Source organism: Spermophilus citellus, assembly GCF_964194105.1.
Source record: "Spermophilus citellus genome assembly, chromosome: X".
In the NCBI taxonomy this organism is placed as follows: Eukaryota; Metazoa; Chordata; class Mammalia; order Rodentia; family Sciuridae; genus Spermophilus; species Spermophilus citellus.
Genome location: NC_138190.1, coordinates 26,596,016 through 26,615,048, shown reverse-complemented (window position 1 = coordinate 26,615,048; position 19,033 = coordinate 26,596,016). Strand labels below are relative to the sequence as shown.

The 19,033-nt window shown below is 32.4% G+C and overlaps 1 protein-coding gene across 6 annotated transcripts in view; it reads left to right on the top strand.

The window, feature by feature from the left end:
• Positions 1–19,033, top strand: part of DMD (dystrophin) — a gene marked incomplete at its 3' end in the record, with an annotated part of 2,539,585 nt that overhangs the window by 1,220,911 nt on the left and 1,299,641 nt on the right. For all 6 annotated transcript variants that reach the window (XM_081277777.1, XM_081277778.1, XM_081277780.1 and 3 more), the window contains one exon: positions 11,180–11,341. In XM_081277777.1, the coding sequence (XP_081133903.1) occupies positions 11,180–11,341 (162 nt within the window). The remainder of the gene's footprint in view (positions 1–11,179; positions 11,342–19,033) is intronic.

The window sequence follows — 19,033 nt, the reverse complement described above, 5'->3', positions numbered from 1 at the left end:
TCACACATATGGTAGGGCATAGGAGCTTTAGTCAACACATATTCCCTTTTGTCCTCTGAATTTCTAAAGTAGAAGATTTTGATTGAGCCTGGAAGCTGTAGTTGGAAAAGTTCCTCTACATTCTGATGATTATTCAGGTTTTGGAACCCTGTTCTAGACCTTTAACAAACAAGGTTAAGGCAGTCACTATGCTAATGCTCCCTATGCCTCAGATTCTTTCCCACTGTGGACCATTAACATTTTTATGCCCATCCACTGCTCATCACAGCTGGGTGATCTCTGTATTCCAGAGATGAAACTCATTTCCAATTCCTGAACAATTAAACCAAGCAGGGGAAAAAGTGATTGTCCTTCACAGCCATAGTTCCCTACTGGAGTGAAATGAGAGAGCACTTTCTAGGAAACCACAAAAAACTTTGGATGGCATAGAAAGCACATAACTATGGTCCTTACTATAATACCTCTATCCCCATAGTGAACCATGATTAAATGAAGCAAGCATTCCCTGTGGGTATACAAAAAAACACAAAGCAGTCCTGCATAACTGTAAACATTTTCCAAGCCTAATCTTCAGCTATCTCTGACTTAAAACCAGTACAACAATCCTATAGGTGAGGGCCTACTACCTTAGACCTGCTCACTCCTCCCACTGGGCAAATAATTCCAGCACAATGAGCTGAGCCACTCAGGGGAGAAGAGATAGGAAAGATGAGATTTGAAATCAATTTATATCTGCTTTAGCCAGCTTAATGTTTTTTTCAAGTATATACCAGAACAAATGACCATGTTGTCTTACAAGGAATTGAATGTAATATACCACTTTGCCAGGGTTAATCTGTTCCCTATGCTCATAGCAACACACATGAATCTTCTTTTTGCACTCCCTACTTACTGCTCAAGTACTGTACAGAATGTTTGGAAAGCAGAAGGAAAAACAGCTATTTCTTACATCCTGCTCCTGCTGTTCAAGGTGCATATCCCAGCCAAATGAATCGTATCAGAGCCAAACAACCTGGCAGGAGTTCTTTTGTACAAAACCATAGACTTGTCTATCTTATCTGGGGAACAAAATATTGGAAAGCCTTGAAATAACCTTAGGACAAAACCGGTGAGATATTTACAGAGCTAGACCTAAGGACTTTTTCAGCGTAGTCTGGGTAAGTAGGGGATCAGGAAATCATGTGTATACTTTACCTTGCACTCCATCTTCTCCAGTGCCATTTCAATCACCTGCAGTATTATCTGCAGTATTTGTAAACAAAAAACAAAAACAATAACAACAACAACAAAACATTAATATTCATGCATTTGGAAAGGATGAGAAAGAATCAGGCATCCAGGAAATCCCAGGAGAGAGGGAGACTTTTTTTCTCAGATATAATTTCAAGTAGAAAGCAGCCCCAATGAGATTAGTTATTGAAACCAACAGAATCCTAAGCATTTTATTTCAAAAGAACCTGAACATTGACCTCAAACTATTAATGGGCCCAAATCATAGTAAAGGAATCCAGCAGAGATCTCTGTGTATGTCACATAAACACTATCTCTAGTTATCAAGACTGTATGTGAGACTACTTGATGAATGTCTAAAAACTGTTTTATTCATATCCAACCCTTGTGGCCACTTTTGGATAACCTACAAAGGAGACTGTGATCAATGTACTTTTCATATATTATGTAAGTCCTGGAGGTCAGAAACACTGTGTCATCTCTTCATCTTGACATTTCAAATTCCTAAGTGAAGATATTGAGTGGTACCGAAGTGTCCTCCACTCTTGAGTTCGTTGTCACATGGTTATGCTGACTGGTATCATTACCCTTACCTACCATTACCCTGGGAGTATCTACTTGGATAATTTATTTACATTATTACTAGCAATAACTAGTTGACTCATGACCATCAACTCATCTGTGGTTGGTCTAAGCAGTCTCTCTCTCTTTCGGCTACTTCTTCACTTGGTTAATTACCAAGACACCTCTGCCTAGATGAACCAGCTGTAGGTTTTCCTACTGACTCCTTGTCTTTACCTGACCTATACTTGAATCAAAAGACTGCATGCATTTGTGGCTTCCTGGGCTAAACATAGAACCAATTTCCAGAAACCAACTAAATTGTTCAGTGGTTACATTCCTGCCTTTGTTTCTGATCTCCACTAATAGCTTTTTGCTATAACTTGATTTCACTCCCTGATTAGGATTTTTGATTTATATATAAACTAGATATATTGCTTGAATATTTAGTCTCAATCCTGACTCAGTTCTTCCCTAGTCTCTGATTATGTCTCACTATTCTATACCAGGAGACATTTTTGTTGATATTTTAATTATCTGCAATATCAGTAAATTATTAATTTGCTAAAGTTGAGACTTTCATATTATGAATACATGTTTCGTCAGAGAGCACCTCACCATTGGGCCAGAGGAGGAAGGCATCTGAACTTGCCTTTAGAAGGCTTGGATAAGATTAAGCCTGTAGATTCCTCCTATATTTACTGAATTATACTTCCATTACTTTCTTTTTGAAGTTAAAATAAGGTGTCAGTTTGCTCCTGTCAGAGGAGAAGAACAATTTCATTTTTCTACCTATAAAGATGGATGGATTCAGAAAAAATCCAGAAATGCCTTAGATATATTACTATACAGCTCATTGACCATTCTATCAGTGCTTTACTTGAGGGTGATGGCTATCTGATGTCAAGTTCCATTGATAAAGTGATTCCCTAACATCAATCTCACGTATACTTCCCTCAGAGGTCACAGAGGAACTTCAGTGACTTGCTAAGATCTAAAACAAATGAATTTGCACTAACATGGCACCAGTATTTTTAACATTAATATTCCTTTTCTATAAAGGTAATTATAGAGTGCCCCATGCACATGATTTTTTTATTCTCTCAGTAAATTTAAAGTGACATTAGCAAAATTCCATTATTATTATTATCATCATCATCATTCCTTGTGTATAATGTAATATTTAAAAACCATGTATATGAACACATATGCATATCTCTGTGATTATTTATAGCTTACATTCTTATCAATTCCAATTACACCAGTACCCCCTGTGAGAGTTAAGTCTAAAGTGGCATAAAACAACACAGTTTATGTTCATTTGGTCTTTGTTTACCAAGGAAGACCCTAGGACCCCCTTCCTTTATTAAAAAAAAAAGAACAAATTAATTTGAAAAGAAAAAAGCAACAAAGCATGTCTTTTCATGTTTGCTGAGACTGTGAGCATCAGTAAGTTGTTCCTCCTAATATAAATTCTCTTATTCTCCCTCTGCTTTTCTCATAATCTCCATTCAATTTCCTTTGCAAATTCCTAACTCTATTCTTCTTGAAAAGCATTATTTCCTTAAGCTGTTTTAACCAAGTCTAGACATTCAGAAATTTTACAGGCAACTTTGTAGAGATCTGTAATAGTAAGTTCCAAAACGTACATCAAACTTTAGCTTCTCTGAGTATTTCCTTCCTGCTAGTTCTAAACAACAAAAAAATTCGAGAACCTGTTCTAGGTAAAAATAATACATTCCTAGATTGATACTTTCACAGTATGCCTCTTAAAAACCTTAAAATTGTGCTTTAGAAATTTAAATTTGTTGTTAAGTAAGTTTATCAATCTGTAGGCAAATTGTTGCATTTGGTAGAATAGTAGTTCTCAGGTTGACTGTTTACATCCACTGATATTGGTGGAAGGATATAAAATGTGCAATTGAATGAGACAAAAGCATCAACATATTTTTCATAGCCTTCTAATTACATACTACCATATTGCTCACTGTTTCTCAATATACTATTTCTCAAGTCTGTCATCATCTATACATCTTGCTTTCAATACTCTATTTCCTATCTTTTCCTAGGCCACATTCTATCTATTCCTAATATCCATTGTTTTCCTCCAACTCCATCAGTTTATCAAATGTTAAAGTCATGGACTGTTAGTAGTGGGATGGATTGTCTCATCGGGCACACACGTGAAATGATTTTAGCTCAACCAGACAGTTGCTTAATTTTTCTTACTGGCATCTTGAATTGATCCCATTGTTTTTTGGCCTCTGATAATAGTTAATTTTATTTGGTTCTACCTAAAATGTAAAAATTTTATTAAGTTTAATGTTCTTCCCTGTTTTCAGCTCAAGCATAAACCGTGGCCTAAGTTACCTGTCCTGGAATGAAATAGCAATAGGTTTCTCTCCTACACCTATATCCCCTTTATTTACCCTATCTAGGTCACATTGTTTACTGGTCTAGGAAGAAGGAATGAAGGAAAAAAGACAAAGTCTTCTATTAACTAGCCTTTTTGTAGTGTTCTTGTCTTTTGTATAACAGGGACACAAACGTTTGGCTTTCTTTGGGGCTTAAAACTGCACACTTTAAAAGGTCTTTCAGATGCTTTGCCACCTTCCCATTTCTTTAACCAAATAAAAAGTCTCTTGACTTTGATTTACTCTTAGACTACAATATTCTTGCTAGCTAAAAGAAGTCTGCCTTGTCCAGTTTCCACTTGACCTATGGGAAAATATTTACTACACTTATCATTGGGAAGTACAGACTGCCCACTGTCTTTATCCCATCTTCAGAGAGTTTTGGCACAAGTAGATTTAGTGGAGTGATGAGGGAAGGTCAACTTCCCTACTTCTTTTGAGATGTTATATCCATCTGGTAGAATGGGAAAAACTTAGTATTTATAGTTTCACCTAAAGACTATAGCCAGAATTCTAAAACAAGAGAGAACAATGTTCATAACCATAATGATAAAGCTTCAGACTAGCTCTTAAATTAAATACAGATCCAGGTCAGCAGGAAAGCATTTATTAAAATGCTTTCAAACCCACCAACATGATTCAGTTGAATTGAATGTCCTTATTACTTGGTGCTTGATAAACTACGTCCTCTTAGTAGGTGACAAAAAAATACTAATAAGAAAGAGTTGCACCAATTGTCAGGCCCAGTAAAGCTCAGACTACTTTATTTAGGAAAGGAAACTTCTTGGTCAGGACTGTTTGTACACTGAAATGTGCCTGTCAAATAATTGAAACTCATGTATTCACATTGGTCTTCTTAGTTTCTGAAGACCCAGATAAGTAGGATTTGGTTTTAGCACATCTTTTACAGGACACCTATGCCCATCTTAACATCAGTGTTAAGAAAATATTCTTTCTTGCTGTAAATTCTGCAAGTATGTGTATTCCAGATGTAGCTAATTGATGCTGTCCCTCAAGCAGCAAATCGAATAATTTGTAGTTGCTTTTCTCTATTCCCATCTGAATGTGCTACTTAGTCCTGAAATTCACCTACTAATAAAGTCACTTAAAAAACTGAGACTTAATATTAGCCAAAATATTTCATTATTAGGAAGAAAATTAAAAATGCTGTAAATAAAAACCTTTTATATACCCAGACTGCACTGATGAATACTTAAAAACAAATAAGTTTATTTTATTACAAAATGATAAGCAATATTCCCATTAAAAAAAAAACCAGTCATCTGACATCTGTTCCTTATTTCCTAAAGAAAAAGATTAGTGAATAGATATTTAAAGATCTCCAAGTGATATGTCTTCACAAGGAGTCTTGAGTTTGTTTTGTTATGTTTTTCATTAAGTTGAAACAGAACACACAAAAAAACTACAACTCCTGAGAAAATCCATATCTCGCACATCTCAGAAGCCTCATATCTCTTGAACTTTCAGCACATTAAAGAAAAAAAAATTGATATAGGGTAAATTAAAAGGTATATTTTATAATATTAAGCCTAGATGCACTAATTTAGAAAAGAAAAATAAATAAATAACCAAGAATCTCTGATATCTGGCACATAATAGGTGCTGAAAATATGGTTATTACATTATTGGATGAAAACACTGGCTTGTCAAAGATCCTAAGAAGTCAAAATGCATTTTGGGCACAATCATCCTTCCCATTCCATAAGACTTATCAGATTCTTAAGTCCTGTACACTGGACCCACAGCAAGGAGATAACAATGAAATCCTTTTTTGAAAGCTCTTGCCCAAACAGAACTCAGTTATCAAAGCTCTCTTTTCCTGTTTTGCAACCCCAAATAAATACCATAACAAGAAAAAACACTCATTATAAAAAAGAAACAAAAGACAAGTCACTTGCATCCCCACTTTTGTTCTCATAGATATTGAAAGAAAATTATTTTCATAGATTCAAACCAAGTCATAGTGTGAATTATCTTTTCCATGAGAATTTCTTTATTTTGGCGTATTGATTTATAAGATTTATATTTTATATAATGTCTATATACAATATAATGTGTATACATTAGGCATATATGTAATTTATCACCCTATATAATGTGTATATATATAATGCCTATATATAATGTATCCAGTGTTTTATGCATGTTTATACATATGTATGTATAAATATGTGTATGTACATGTATATATGTATACGTGTGTGTGTGTGTGTGTTGTGGACTGTGCAGCAAAGAAGGGAATTATAGTCAGTATTAGGTAATTTTAGACAGGAGAAATTGTTCACACTAACTCATGAAATGTTTGATTTTCCACTTTTTCTGTTTGGCTAAAGAAAATGTTTTATCCTTGAATGCTACAAAATTTGTCACTGCATTCGTTGCAGAATATGTAATATGTAATAGAATATGTAAAGAGACAATGTGCATATTTTAATTCTTTAAAATATGATATGCTTAATAAACATTTGCTACTAGCTAGAAATCTTACCCATAAAGAAAAAATATATTTATAATTCTTTTCACAGCAGATTATATTTTAGTAGTGAAAACATCCACATTTGTAATTTATTTTTATCATGAGCTTACCCATCATCTCCTAAATGAAGCAAAAAATATGTCTTTGTATTGAGTTTAATTAGTATAGGACATATAGCTTCTTTCAGGAATGTTATTTTTTGGAAAAATGTTATTGGATAATTTTCTAGTTTTTATTTATTTTTAAGCATGCATTCACATTAAAAATTGATTTTTTTAGTTCCAAATTTCAATTGTTTATTTCACATGAAGAAGTTGTTCTTCTATAGTGTCTTAGGCATGCTGCATTTTGATGTAAATGTTTTTAATATTGTGCCACAAAGGTTAATGTATTATTTTGAAAATGGGAATGTAAGGAATAATCAATTCACCATGGAGATGACTTTCCTTTGCCAGGAAAAGTCATTAAACTTTTGATTTTTTTATTTTTCAAACTTTTTATTTTATATTAGAAAATTCTTTGAAAAAATACTTCATTTTCATGTTTTTTCTTAGTTTTGTTTGATTTTTCAAAATACATCATATTTTTGCTTAGGAACCATTACTATGATTCAGATTTCTATTTCCTTATTCTTGTTGTTGAGTACCAATCTTTTAGTGTGTTTCAAGTTTGCTGTTTATGTCTATATAATTGATTTCTTTTATTTTTAATGATTAGCTAAGGACATAAAATAACATTTTATTTTAAATTTTTTAGTGCATTATAGTTATACATAATATTTGGGTTAAATTTGATGTATTCATACAAGTGTGGAATATAATTTGTTCCATTTTATTCCCAAGTACTTCCCCTTTCCCTCTTCTCTTCCCTCCCCTGTTTCCCTTCCTCTCCTCTACTGGTCTTTCTTTCATTTATTGATAGTTTTTTTAAATAGTGCTTTTAAAATACTCTATGGTATATTAATATGTGTATATAGCATAATTGGGTCAATTTCACTTTATCATTCTTCCCTTTTCTCAATTCTCTTCCCTCCCCCTTCCCCCAGTCTCTTTCCTCTACTCTGCTGATCTCAGTTCTATTTTCATGGGATCCCCTGCTGCCCTGACACAATTTTTTCCCCTTATTTTGTTTAACCTTCCCCTGGGTATAAATTCCACTACTGACAAAAAATTGAAATTATAAATAACATTTTAAAACAACATTTGATCACTATTTTGGAATAACAACAAAAATTTGATTATGGTTCAGGAGTTCTACCATTCCATTCAATGACACAGCATAGGTGAAGTGGCATAGACTCTTAGAACATTTGCAGACCTGACATCTCATCAGGGTCTGCCTAATAAAATATTTAGAAATAGAAGCCAGCTCATGCCATGACTAATTCAAAGAATTCTGCAAGCTTAGATTGACATCAGGTCTTTCACTGCCTGGGATGAAGCTTAGATTGACATCAGGTCTTTCACTGCCTGGGATGATCAAAGAATCTGTGTAAAACAATGTCTTATTGACTGCCAGGCCAGGCAAAGAACCAACTCAACTGAGGTCAACTCTGCCATCATCTCTTAGGTCATACTGTTCCTTTCAGCCCATATGATCTCATGAATATGAAAAGTTAGATTTCTAAAGATTGAGGCTAGATATGTGAATTAAGATATTATACCCTGTTCAATTACATTGAAATTCTACAGATGTGCACTGAGAAGTATGTTGTTTTTACTTTTAGCCAATGAAGGACTAAATTTAAACAATGCCTGAGCAGGCAATTGCTGCATTGTGTGATTGGAAAGTTTCTTCAGCCACTTGTCACAATGCTGACATTTTATCATTAGAGATCCATTTCTTTGGAGGAGCTCTGGATAGGCTACAGACTCTTCTGCAATAAAGCTCTGATTATAACCAGAAAAAATGTTTTCTGAATTATTATGTGATACAACTTCTAGTTGAAGTTTTGACTGGAAAAAAAAGAAACTATATTTGAACTAGAGTATAGAGCAAGGTCTTGTTCATTGATCATGGATAGAATATTTTAATAGAAATAGAACAAAGTTGCTTGAAATAATACCCCATCCTATTCTGATATTTTTCATACAAAAGTAATAGGGAGATTTATTCTCCAAAGGATTTATCTCTGAGTGGCAGTCACCTTTTAAAATTATTATTATTATTTTTTTGTAAATCCATTTTGTACTTTGATACTTGAACTATTTTCCCCATTAAATCCCTCTTTTATACCATTTACACTATCATAAACAAAGCTATCGGGCTGTGTTTTAGGAACTGATATTGAGCAATGAATATGACAGCCATCATCTCTGAGCAGATTAGAGCTTACAGTCTAAAGTAAATACACACAATTAATGAGAAATTACAATGTGGCTTGGCACTTTTTAAAGCAAATACAAAATATAACACAGAACATGGGAATGATAACTATATGAGATAATGCATGTGTTTAATACCTTAATCTGATTCATTCTCTACCACATTTATATATGAAAATATACAACATAAATGTGTACAATTTTTACTTGCAAAAATCAGTAAACCATTCCCCCCAAATTCAAGGAGATCATAGAAGCATTTCCCTAAAATGAGAGCACCTCAGAATAGGCGTCTGGAAGAGATGTCCTCATTTCTGAGGCAAGAGTCAGAGGACAAATATAAATTAGTAATTAAAGAAAATTGGGTATGATATTGTTCTGGGAAAAGGAAACAAAACTTTAAAGAACAAGAATAGAGGGGTACATAATATGTTAATAAATGAAAAATAAAAATAAAAAATCTTTATATCTAAAGCAAGAAATAGAGAAAATATTGGCATGTAGCATAGCATGAAGAAATTTTTAAACCATAATAAGGAATAAAAATTTATTCTATGGTAGAAAAGATTATTAGAGTATTTTAACCAGACAACCATAAGTTCATTTTCAAGGGAACACACTGTAACTATTTTACAGGTGGGTTGTTGGAGGTTAAGATACCAGCCAAAAGGCAGGTTCCAGGTTTGAAGAAAGGTGTAGTAATGATCTCAACTAGGTTAATGGGAAAATGATAAAATCAAGAAATATTTAGAAGGTATAAGAAAGATGTAGTATGGAGTGTGGTAGTACGTGAAGTGTAATTGAAATTAAGAGTATGAGGAAAATGAGAAGAAAGGGAAGTCTAAGATAACATGTTGAAGAAGTCAAGATTTACTGTATAGAAGAAAAAAAAAAGGGAAAACTCTCTCCCCTCCTGCACCACCAAACACCAGTTTCCTTTCCCTTAGTCCAAGATCCCTTAAAGTTTATTCTTCCTCAAGCAACACTGAATTACAGGTTAGCTTCACTGAATATCTTTTATGCTCCAGAATCACCATTTATAGGATTTATATAATATCTAGTGTTCTGTGTATAATATAAAAACAAAGATAATTTTTAAAATCCTAATGATAATCTTTAGGAAAGAGATTTATGTTGTGCCGGATAATTAGGCTTATACCTAATATACTATATGATACATGACTTAATGAATTGCCAGTAAGTAGGCCACCCTGTTCTATACTTTTTTAAAAAAAATATATTTTAGTTGTATTTGGACATAATACCTTTATTTATTTATTTTTATATAGTGCTGAGGATTGAACCCAGGGCCTTGCATGTGCTAGGTGAGCACTCTACCACTGAGCCCCAGCCCCAGCCCCTGTTCTATACTTTTAAAACTACTGTTTTAAAAAGGTGAACACATCCTTAAAGGGAGACTTTGCAATCAGTTCAACATGCTATTAATACTTGAAAAGTGTTAAATTATCCTAATCATACTTACAGTAACAATCAAAATTAATTGCAGTATTATTAGGATTACTTATTATTTGTTCTACTTCAGCAGTAACACAAATCCAATTGTACAAACAATTTCCATAATCCAAATTGTGAAAGAAAGAATGGGGTAACAATCATTCAAAGCTGGTTGAAATAGTATTCCAAACAAATCCTTAACCAGATGGTTATCTAAAATTCTCTTTTTGAAAAGGAGCCGATTCTGAACAGATTGTATATGTGTCTCACTGGTGGAAGTGGATTATCTGTCTTGAATTGGATTGTGATGACGATGACCCTATTCTAAGTAAACCAAATCTCTTGAACTATATAATGAGATCAGGAAGAACATTCAGCTCGAGAACGACAGATTGCAGTGACTGAGATGATTTTGCTAATGTTTTTTTCCAGCCTCTTTCCTTGATGTACATTATCCTATGTTGTTATTTTTTTTTTCCTACTGAGATTCCTGGTTTTTAGTTCTATGTGCTAATTTTTCTTTCTTTTTATTTTATTATTTTTATAAGTGGAGCTGAATGAGTGGCAGGAAGCTGCGAAATCTATCTTACAAAAAGGTGGTGTGGAAGTGTAGAATCTTCATTTACTGTGCAGCAGGACTGCAAAACAATCACCAAGAGTAGACATTTGACCGATTCATTCTGATTTCTTCTCTTTAGGCCGTGAGGAGGCAAAAGTTGCTTGAACAGAGTATCCAGTCTGCCCAGGAGATTGAAAAATCCTTACACTTAATTCAGGAGTCCCTTGCATTCATTGACAAGCAGTTGGCAGCTTATATTGCTGAAAAAGTGGACGCAGCTCAAATGCCTCAGGAAGCACAGGCAAGTACAACTAAATGGGAATGAGCTTCTGTTCTTTCATTTTTATTATCCAAACAGGAGGTTGCTGAGTTTCTAACTTAAGGATTATTTAACTAATTATATAGAGGGTTGATTTGATTGAGTTTACTATTTGGAGGTAAGAGGTAAAAGAGGGCTAAGATAGTACTGTGAAATTTACTTTTCAAAGTATATACAAGAATTTCAAATAGAGATACTTAAAAGGCAGGGAGATCTGGTATTTATCCATGTCTTCAAACTATGCTAAACATAGAAACCATAGTAACGTAGATGGTAAAGAAAATATCTTTATGGTACTCAAAGTAGTCTCCAACATTTTGTTATCATGGAATTATAAGTCATCTTTGTTATCATGGGATTACAAGTCATATGATTTCTGGTTCTATGATAATGTATTGCAAGTAGTTGATAGCACTGAATTAGGTAAATTTGCATCTTATCACTACTGATCATGATGGTTACACTCACATGGGCACACTGAAACATTCACTCATATTTAATCCAAATTGTGAAATGTATTTAACCAGATTTTCTAGAATGAGAATTAAAATAATAATGAAATCACATCTAAGTTGAATTTAAAATGAGTAAATTTATGTCATCTCTAAATTTCCTTTGAACTTTGGAAGTATTTTTAAACTGCTAAGTATTTTAAAACAACTTCTAAATGCATGTAAAGTATCATAAGGTATTATTTATCAAGTGTCTTTAGAATTGTTTGTTATTAAGGTAATCTAGCTACTTTTTGAGTACTATATGCATATTATGAACCTATGAGCCAAACTATGAGCTTGTAACTTAAATATACTAGCAGTGATGTCAGGGGCATTAGAAGATAATCTATAAATTCTAAAGGCCCTCTCTGTGCTGACTGCTAGAGATACCTGAAGTTTCTCACTTTACAATCAGTTTTGAGGTAAAATACTAGATTGTAGATGATGGTTCCAGTGCAGTTACAGTGCATTGAATCACAGTGAAATTGGTGCCCAAGGCATCAGTGGCCATAATAGCATGGGTTAGTATACCATATTGTCTATGTTTGACCTAGAAAGTTGCTCAGAATGTGGGGAAGAGGACAGGTAGTTTTGATAGGCTCAAAAAGTTCAGAGCAGAGGAATTCCTTATGGAATGCATACCATTTCAAAGTAGGGTGAAAAAAGGGAAGTATGGGGGAAATCTTGATTTTAAAAACTTCTTATCTTAGATTTTCACTGGAACAGCAAGAGTAAATACAGTAGTACAAATGGAGGATGGTAGTAAACATGATTGAGCATCTTAATGTCTCCAGTCTGTACATTTTTTTTAATAAATGCAAAGTCTAGTCAAGTTCTCTAACATTAACTCTTCCTGGTACCATCCCAATTCGACTCATACAGAAAATTTTACAGTCAGATCTTAGTGAAATGCAAGATATTGAAATAAGAAATAATTAGCTGAATTGAGAAGGAATTCACAATTATAAAATAAATACAAAGAAGTAGTTCTTTTTTACAATTTAGTGATATGAACTTAAATGAATGTTTGATTAAAGAATCCTCAAAACTTTCTGAATGGGAGTTAGGAAAAAATTGTCAGAATAAATATTAAACTTTAAAATTATAAATTTTTACTTTAAAATAAGAAAGAATTAATCATGAGGTTTGTAGGATGAAAATATAAGTAGCAAATCCAAAATAGACTAAAGATTTCTTTTGGCTTAGAAGAAAAATGGAGAATCTGGGAAAACATTTTTCTTTAGCTGAAAAGGTTATGGTATAGGACCCTGCATGCATTCTTTTATTTGGATATGAATATGATATACTAGTTTTTAATATATTTTTGTACTCTTAAAAGTTGATAATAAAAGCAGTATTAACTGTAGCAGTTGAGAAGTACTTGCAGCTCAACATAGGTAAATCAAGATAGTTCCAATCTACTTCAACAAAGAGGTTTTAGAGTACTAAGAAGCTCAAATTCATTTACCATATATTTCTGATTTGCACTGGCATTGTCAAGATACTTTTTAATATTGAATCCCCCAGTGGTAATATATAATATTGGGAAATGGAAGCCGTCTAAAAGCTACTGAAACATTCTTCTTCTTTAAGGTTTTATTTTAAGATGAGAATAAATGAATTATTTCCTGGAACAGTTATCAATACTTAGATTTTCTTCAAGGACTACATTTCCTAAAGCTCAATTTGAAAATCCCATGTAAGAAACAAATAGAGAGTAAAAAAGTCGTTTGTTAAATAAGAACTTAATCACAGTGTGTCAAACACCAGACCTACTTAGAATGCCACCAAAATGACATTTTTCAAACTGTGTATATATGACATACATACAAAATAGGTGAAAATTTAATGTTTTATGTTAACAGCAACAAATGTGTTTCTTTAATGGGGGTAAATTTTATTCTAAATAAAAGATTAAATGGCTTTGTTTTCCCTTTTCAGAAATTGCAAGTTAATTTAATTCATCTCTGAGAATCAGGACAAAATGAATGGCATTGCCATATTTAGTGCTCTTTTCAATATGTGCTTACATTTTCTGTGAATACTGATAGAACAGATTTGTGGATATCTTACTCCACCATGTGGTATACTGATAGTTTTGCTACTAAATTTTAATCTGTTAATAGAGTTGCCTTTTCCTGCCTTTTAAGATTGATTGAGTTCCTCAGCTATAAAAACATTCCAGAACCAAGAAAATGTGTGCCATATGTATAAATTCCTGATTATTACTATTATCTATAAAAGTAGATGTAAACCAAGGTACTTAATTTCATTCACATTTGACTAAATATATGACCAAAAAAGAGCTTCCTACTTCTTCAGCATGTGCATTGACTCAAAGTTATCTGGCATAATTAGAAAATTGAGCCCTTTGTTTCTGAATTGGATTGAAAAAATTACTTTTTTATCTAGAGATGTGAACTCACAAAAGCAAAATTTAATCATTTAGACAATAAAACTAAATACTACAAGAATATCATCATAGCATGACCTATGAGTATTTTCTTTTGAATAATAGCCCATAACCAAACCATAATCTTAAATGGTATGATTGCAGCTCAGCTGCTCAGTGCCAGCTCGCTTGCCAAGTTTTATTAAACTATAAAACCAAAATGGTAATATATTGATTCAAATGGAATAAAACACATAGGCAAATATTTATATATCTAGAAATATATCTTCTATAGTAGAAACCAGAAACTGAAGAACTAGTTTAAAACCATTATGATTAAAAATATAAAGCCATGTGTTTCTTTGAAACAATTATAAAAATAAAATCACAAAATTATGTAACTGCAAATAAACACATGTCATGATTATACTGTGTATGTCTTAGTTTTCCAGCACTATATACTGAGTACAGGTTAAGTTTTGGCATCTAAGATGCCAAAAGTCAACTATCCAGGCTGTACCAGTCAAGTCAGAATCTAGGTATACCCAGTCATTCCAGATTTTAGAAACTCTCCCTCACCCATGGCTTTGTCAAGATGTCAATGAAAGGAAGTGAGAGTGATAATCAAATTACTATGATTTTCTCTCCTATTTCAATTGTCTTCTCCCTCTTATAAAAATGGGGGAAGGTAGAAAATGTAGAGAAGGTAGAAAAATGGCGAGATCTACTTCACAAAATAATTTAGACCAATAGGATTTTCAGTAAGGATATTTTAGACTGAACTCAGTATGTTCTTCTTATTTCCATTTTTTTTCTAATATCACATGTGTTAATTGGCTTGGATGTGCCTCTAAATAATTTTAGAGGTCACTGATAAGTAGGTTTAAATAGCTACTCACATGTCTATAATTCTTGAAATTACAAAAATACTTCAACACAGTTTTTCTCCTTTTGAAGTAATTTCAGTTTTTGAATGTAAGAATGATATGTAATAACAACCCAACATAGGCAACTGTTAAATTTATCCATGTCATTATGTGTTGCTGATTCAAATTTTGCAAAGGAGAATATGACCATATTATTTAGATTATTGCAAGAAGCAGGGAGTTTCCCAGCAGCAATTGTAATAGCATGACATTTTATTTCATGTATTTCACATATTTCAGTTCCCATATTTTGTAATCTCCCACAGAGTAGGTTTATGTTCATGAATCAAGAAATGAAAATAGACTAATTTAGAAAACAAATTATTATCTACGGAGAAGACCTCAAAATAAATTAGAAAATTGGTGCTAATATTTCATTGGCCATGCTGGGACTTTTGACGTCCCAGGGTATCTACCACAGACTCAGTTTCTTCCTTCCATCTCTTTTGCTTCCCATATAGTACCAGTAAATAGAAAAGAAACATTTTAAACCAAAGTTGTTAATTTAAGCTGATTACATTAGCTTTTACATTCAAAAAATTCATAATTGAGGTATTCTGTTTATAGTAGCTAAACCTTTTACTCACATTGAATATACTTGATCATAGTTACATGAAAACATTGCAAAATATCAAAATCAGCAGCTTAAAAATAAAGACATAAATGTGTCTTTTGGTCTATCAGATTGAGTTTATGTGATAATTAACCAAAGAAGAAGAAAAGGAGTAACTAATATAGAGGTTTGGCCCAAGTATTTCTCACCTACACATGGCAGAAATAATTTTCTTATTCTTAAAAGTAGATACAATGGTAAATTCTGTGCATTTAATGTCAAATCTGTCATAACCCTGCCTACTACCTCTATGTGTTAGTATATAGAAGTGATTATTTGCCAACTTAGAATGACTGTTTTTTTTTATTTTGACATGTTTAATTGTTGGAAATAATCATAACAAAGAATTGGAGAAGTTACAAGATTAGATACATGCCACACATCATGGACTAAGAAAAACTCTATAGTAAAGAAATGTGAATTTTATATGACACACTCAGAAGTGTACACACTAAATCTACAATTAAATTCTAGTATCTTATTGTAAAAAAATACCTCCACAAATTCTAAATATAAAGATGAAACTAGAAGCTTCATACTACAGTCACAATGAAGATTCTCACAGTACTCTATATTTTGAGACAATTCAGATTCAATGTATTTTCTCAGTTTCTCTTATATAAAACAGAATAACTTACAGAGAATAATTAATCCAAAATGCACATCCAGATAACACCATCATGCCAGAATTTGTTTTTTTTGTTCTTTTAACATTTATTATATGAAATTTTATCTCTAATTTGCTTTTTAGTTGTTTTCTATGTCTACCTGCATTCCCCTCTATCAATGTTCAACTGAAAGAGGGTTGGATCACCCAGCAGATGCTCAAAAAATATTTTTTAAAATTTACTGAATTCCACAAGTGATTAGTTACTAATGTTATGTTAGAGAAATGTAATAGGTAATGCAAAAATTTTAAAGAGTGAATAAACCCAAAATGGTCCCTGCCATCTTGTAGCTCATAAGAGAACACAGAAGATCAACATTAAGAAATCGATGGCCAGCCAAGTTTACCATAACCATTGAAAAATATTTTTGTGGGCTGGGGATGTGGCTCAAGCGGTAGCGCGCTCGCCTGGCATGCTTGCGGCCCGGGTTCGATCCTCAGCACCACATACCAACAAAGATGTGTGTCCGCCGAGAACTAAGAAAAAATAAATAAATATTAAAAAAAAATTCTCTCTCTCTTTCTCTCTCTGTCCCCCTCTCTCTCACTCTCTCTTTAAAAAAAAAAAAGAAAAATATTTTTGTAATGGAACTTAATAGTATCATGATACCTTGTCATAGTGTCTTATGATATTGTCAAAGTTCAGAGCTTTGGAAGAATTCCAAAATATAAATGTACAAAATGTAAATTTTCACATAAAAAGTAATGATTACTGTGAAGCATATACTTCAGCCTCTTCATGTATTACATATTTTTCAAGTACTACACAATGTGAATATCTAATATTTCAAAGCATCCACATAGTTTTATTTGACCATTACAACTGACAAATGATTTGGACAGCCTAGATTTATAGTTGATGCTGGAGGTAAGAATGGAGTGTGACCACAAATGGACACAAAGGATGTAAAATTCAATTTCTAGGTGGTATTCTTTCTAATTTGTCTAATCAATTTAGGAGGTTTTTAAACAAATAGTGATAAAAGCTGTGTGAATTTCTTCTTTTATTGCTTGTCAAGTTATAATGAAGCATGATATAAAATTTTAAAAATAATGTGCCCGTGATCATAGTTATATATTTTTCACATTCTCATGTTTGAAAAATGCATTTTCCTCTTTTAATTTTGTAAGTATATGTTATATGTGGATATTTCCTCTTCTTGAGAATACAGTATGTTATACTGCATCATTAATCATTAAATGGACTCAACATGATATCTTTTAATATTTTTCTTTCTGAAATATTTTCTCTAGAATCATTTCCTTTCTTTGACATTACAAAAGCTCCACTAATTATTTGATATCATTTCCTGTATTCTATTAAATACTTTAGCCAACTACAGCTTCATTTTGTTTGTCACTTTCTGTCATTAATTTGATATATGAGAATGGGCTGATGAGATAAAACATGATAAAAAAGCTCTGCTCTTAGCTCAGTTAATTGCAAAGTGCTATATTGGAAATGTCTTTAATGTTTGACTGATTTTTTTGTTCTATAATTTTTCCCTTTACCATCTTTAATGAAAAAAAGGATTATATTCATTACAATTGTTACTTCCTTTTTTAACTTTGCATATGTAGTGTTAATTATGTACATGCTTGCTATATGATCACATGTATTTTAGTTTTTTGCAATAGCAAGATGATATAGTTGGCTTTATGTTACTTTTATGAAAATATCTAATTAATCCAAAAGTAGTAGATGGAGAATTCCTGTTAGACCATAGATAGTTGTCCTCTATAAGTAACCTCATTTTGCTACTTTAACTATGTTTCTGTTGAAATTTACTGTTTCTATTATTTATGAGTCATGAAACCAGTGTGATTCTTTCAGGAAAATGTGAAATATAACATCAGGAGACCTGTATCTCAATTATCACTCAGATTGTCCTTGCTTTGTTTTGTAACACCAAGCTTTCAGAATCTTGACAGATACTCTCTAAGAAAAACTAACACAAAGCAAAAATTGAAAATTAAATGATTAGTTATAGGTTTGATAACTTCACATTGATTTTTCTCTACACTGTAGTTCTTACCTTTCCCACATCCAGTATTTCCTTCCATAAAACTATGCATACACACTCTTCATATCTAAAACCTCATCTTTGCTGCTGTGATTCCCACTGGCTAGATTAAGATCACATTTTCTTAGTCTGTACCCTGCCAAAACCCCTTTATGGCCATATACAGTTTCAATTATGCAAGCATCTTAAAATTTCACCAGGTTTTATAATAAATATTAACATTCCTCTTTGCATAGAATTTTTTCAATAATATAACATATATTTCTGCTTTGTAATCTGCTTATCTTACTCCATTCTGCCTAAATAGGATAAAAAACTTTTTTCTCACTTTGTGAAATTGAATAGTGCATGCTGAATAACTTGTTAACACTTACTTACTTAATTCAGTTATCAATATGCAAGCTAGATTACATTTCTGTTTTGTGTGATACATGTCCATCTGGGAGATATTTGTAGTTTTAAATTATAGTTTAACAGTCAGTATAATAGTTTAAAGGTAATTGAATTTACTTTGTAGCTATGTTTCCTTGAGTATGTTAATATTTCTACCATCATTTG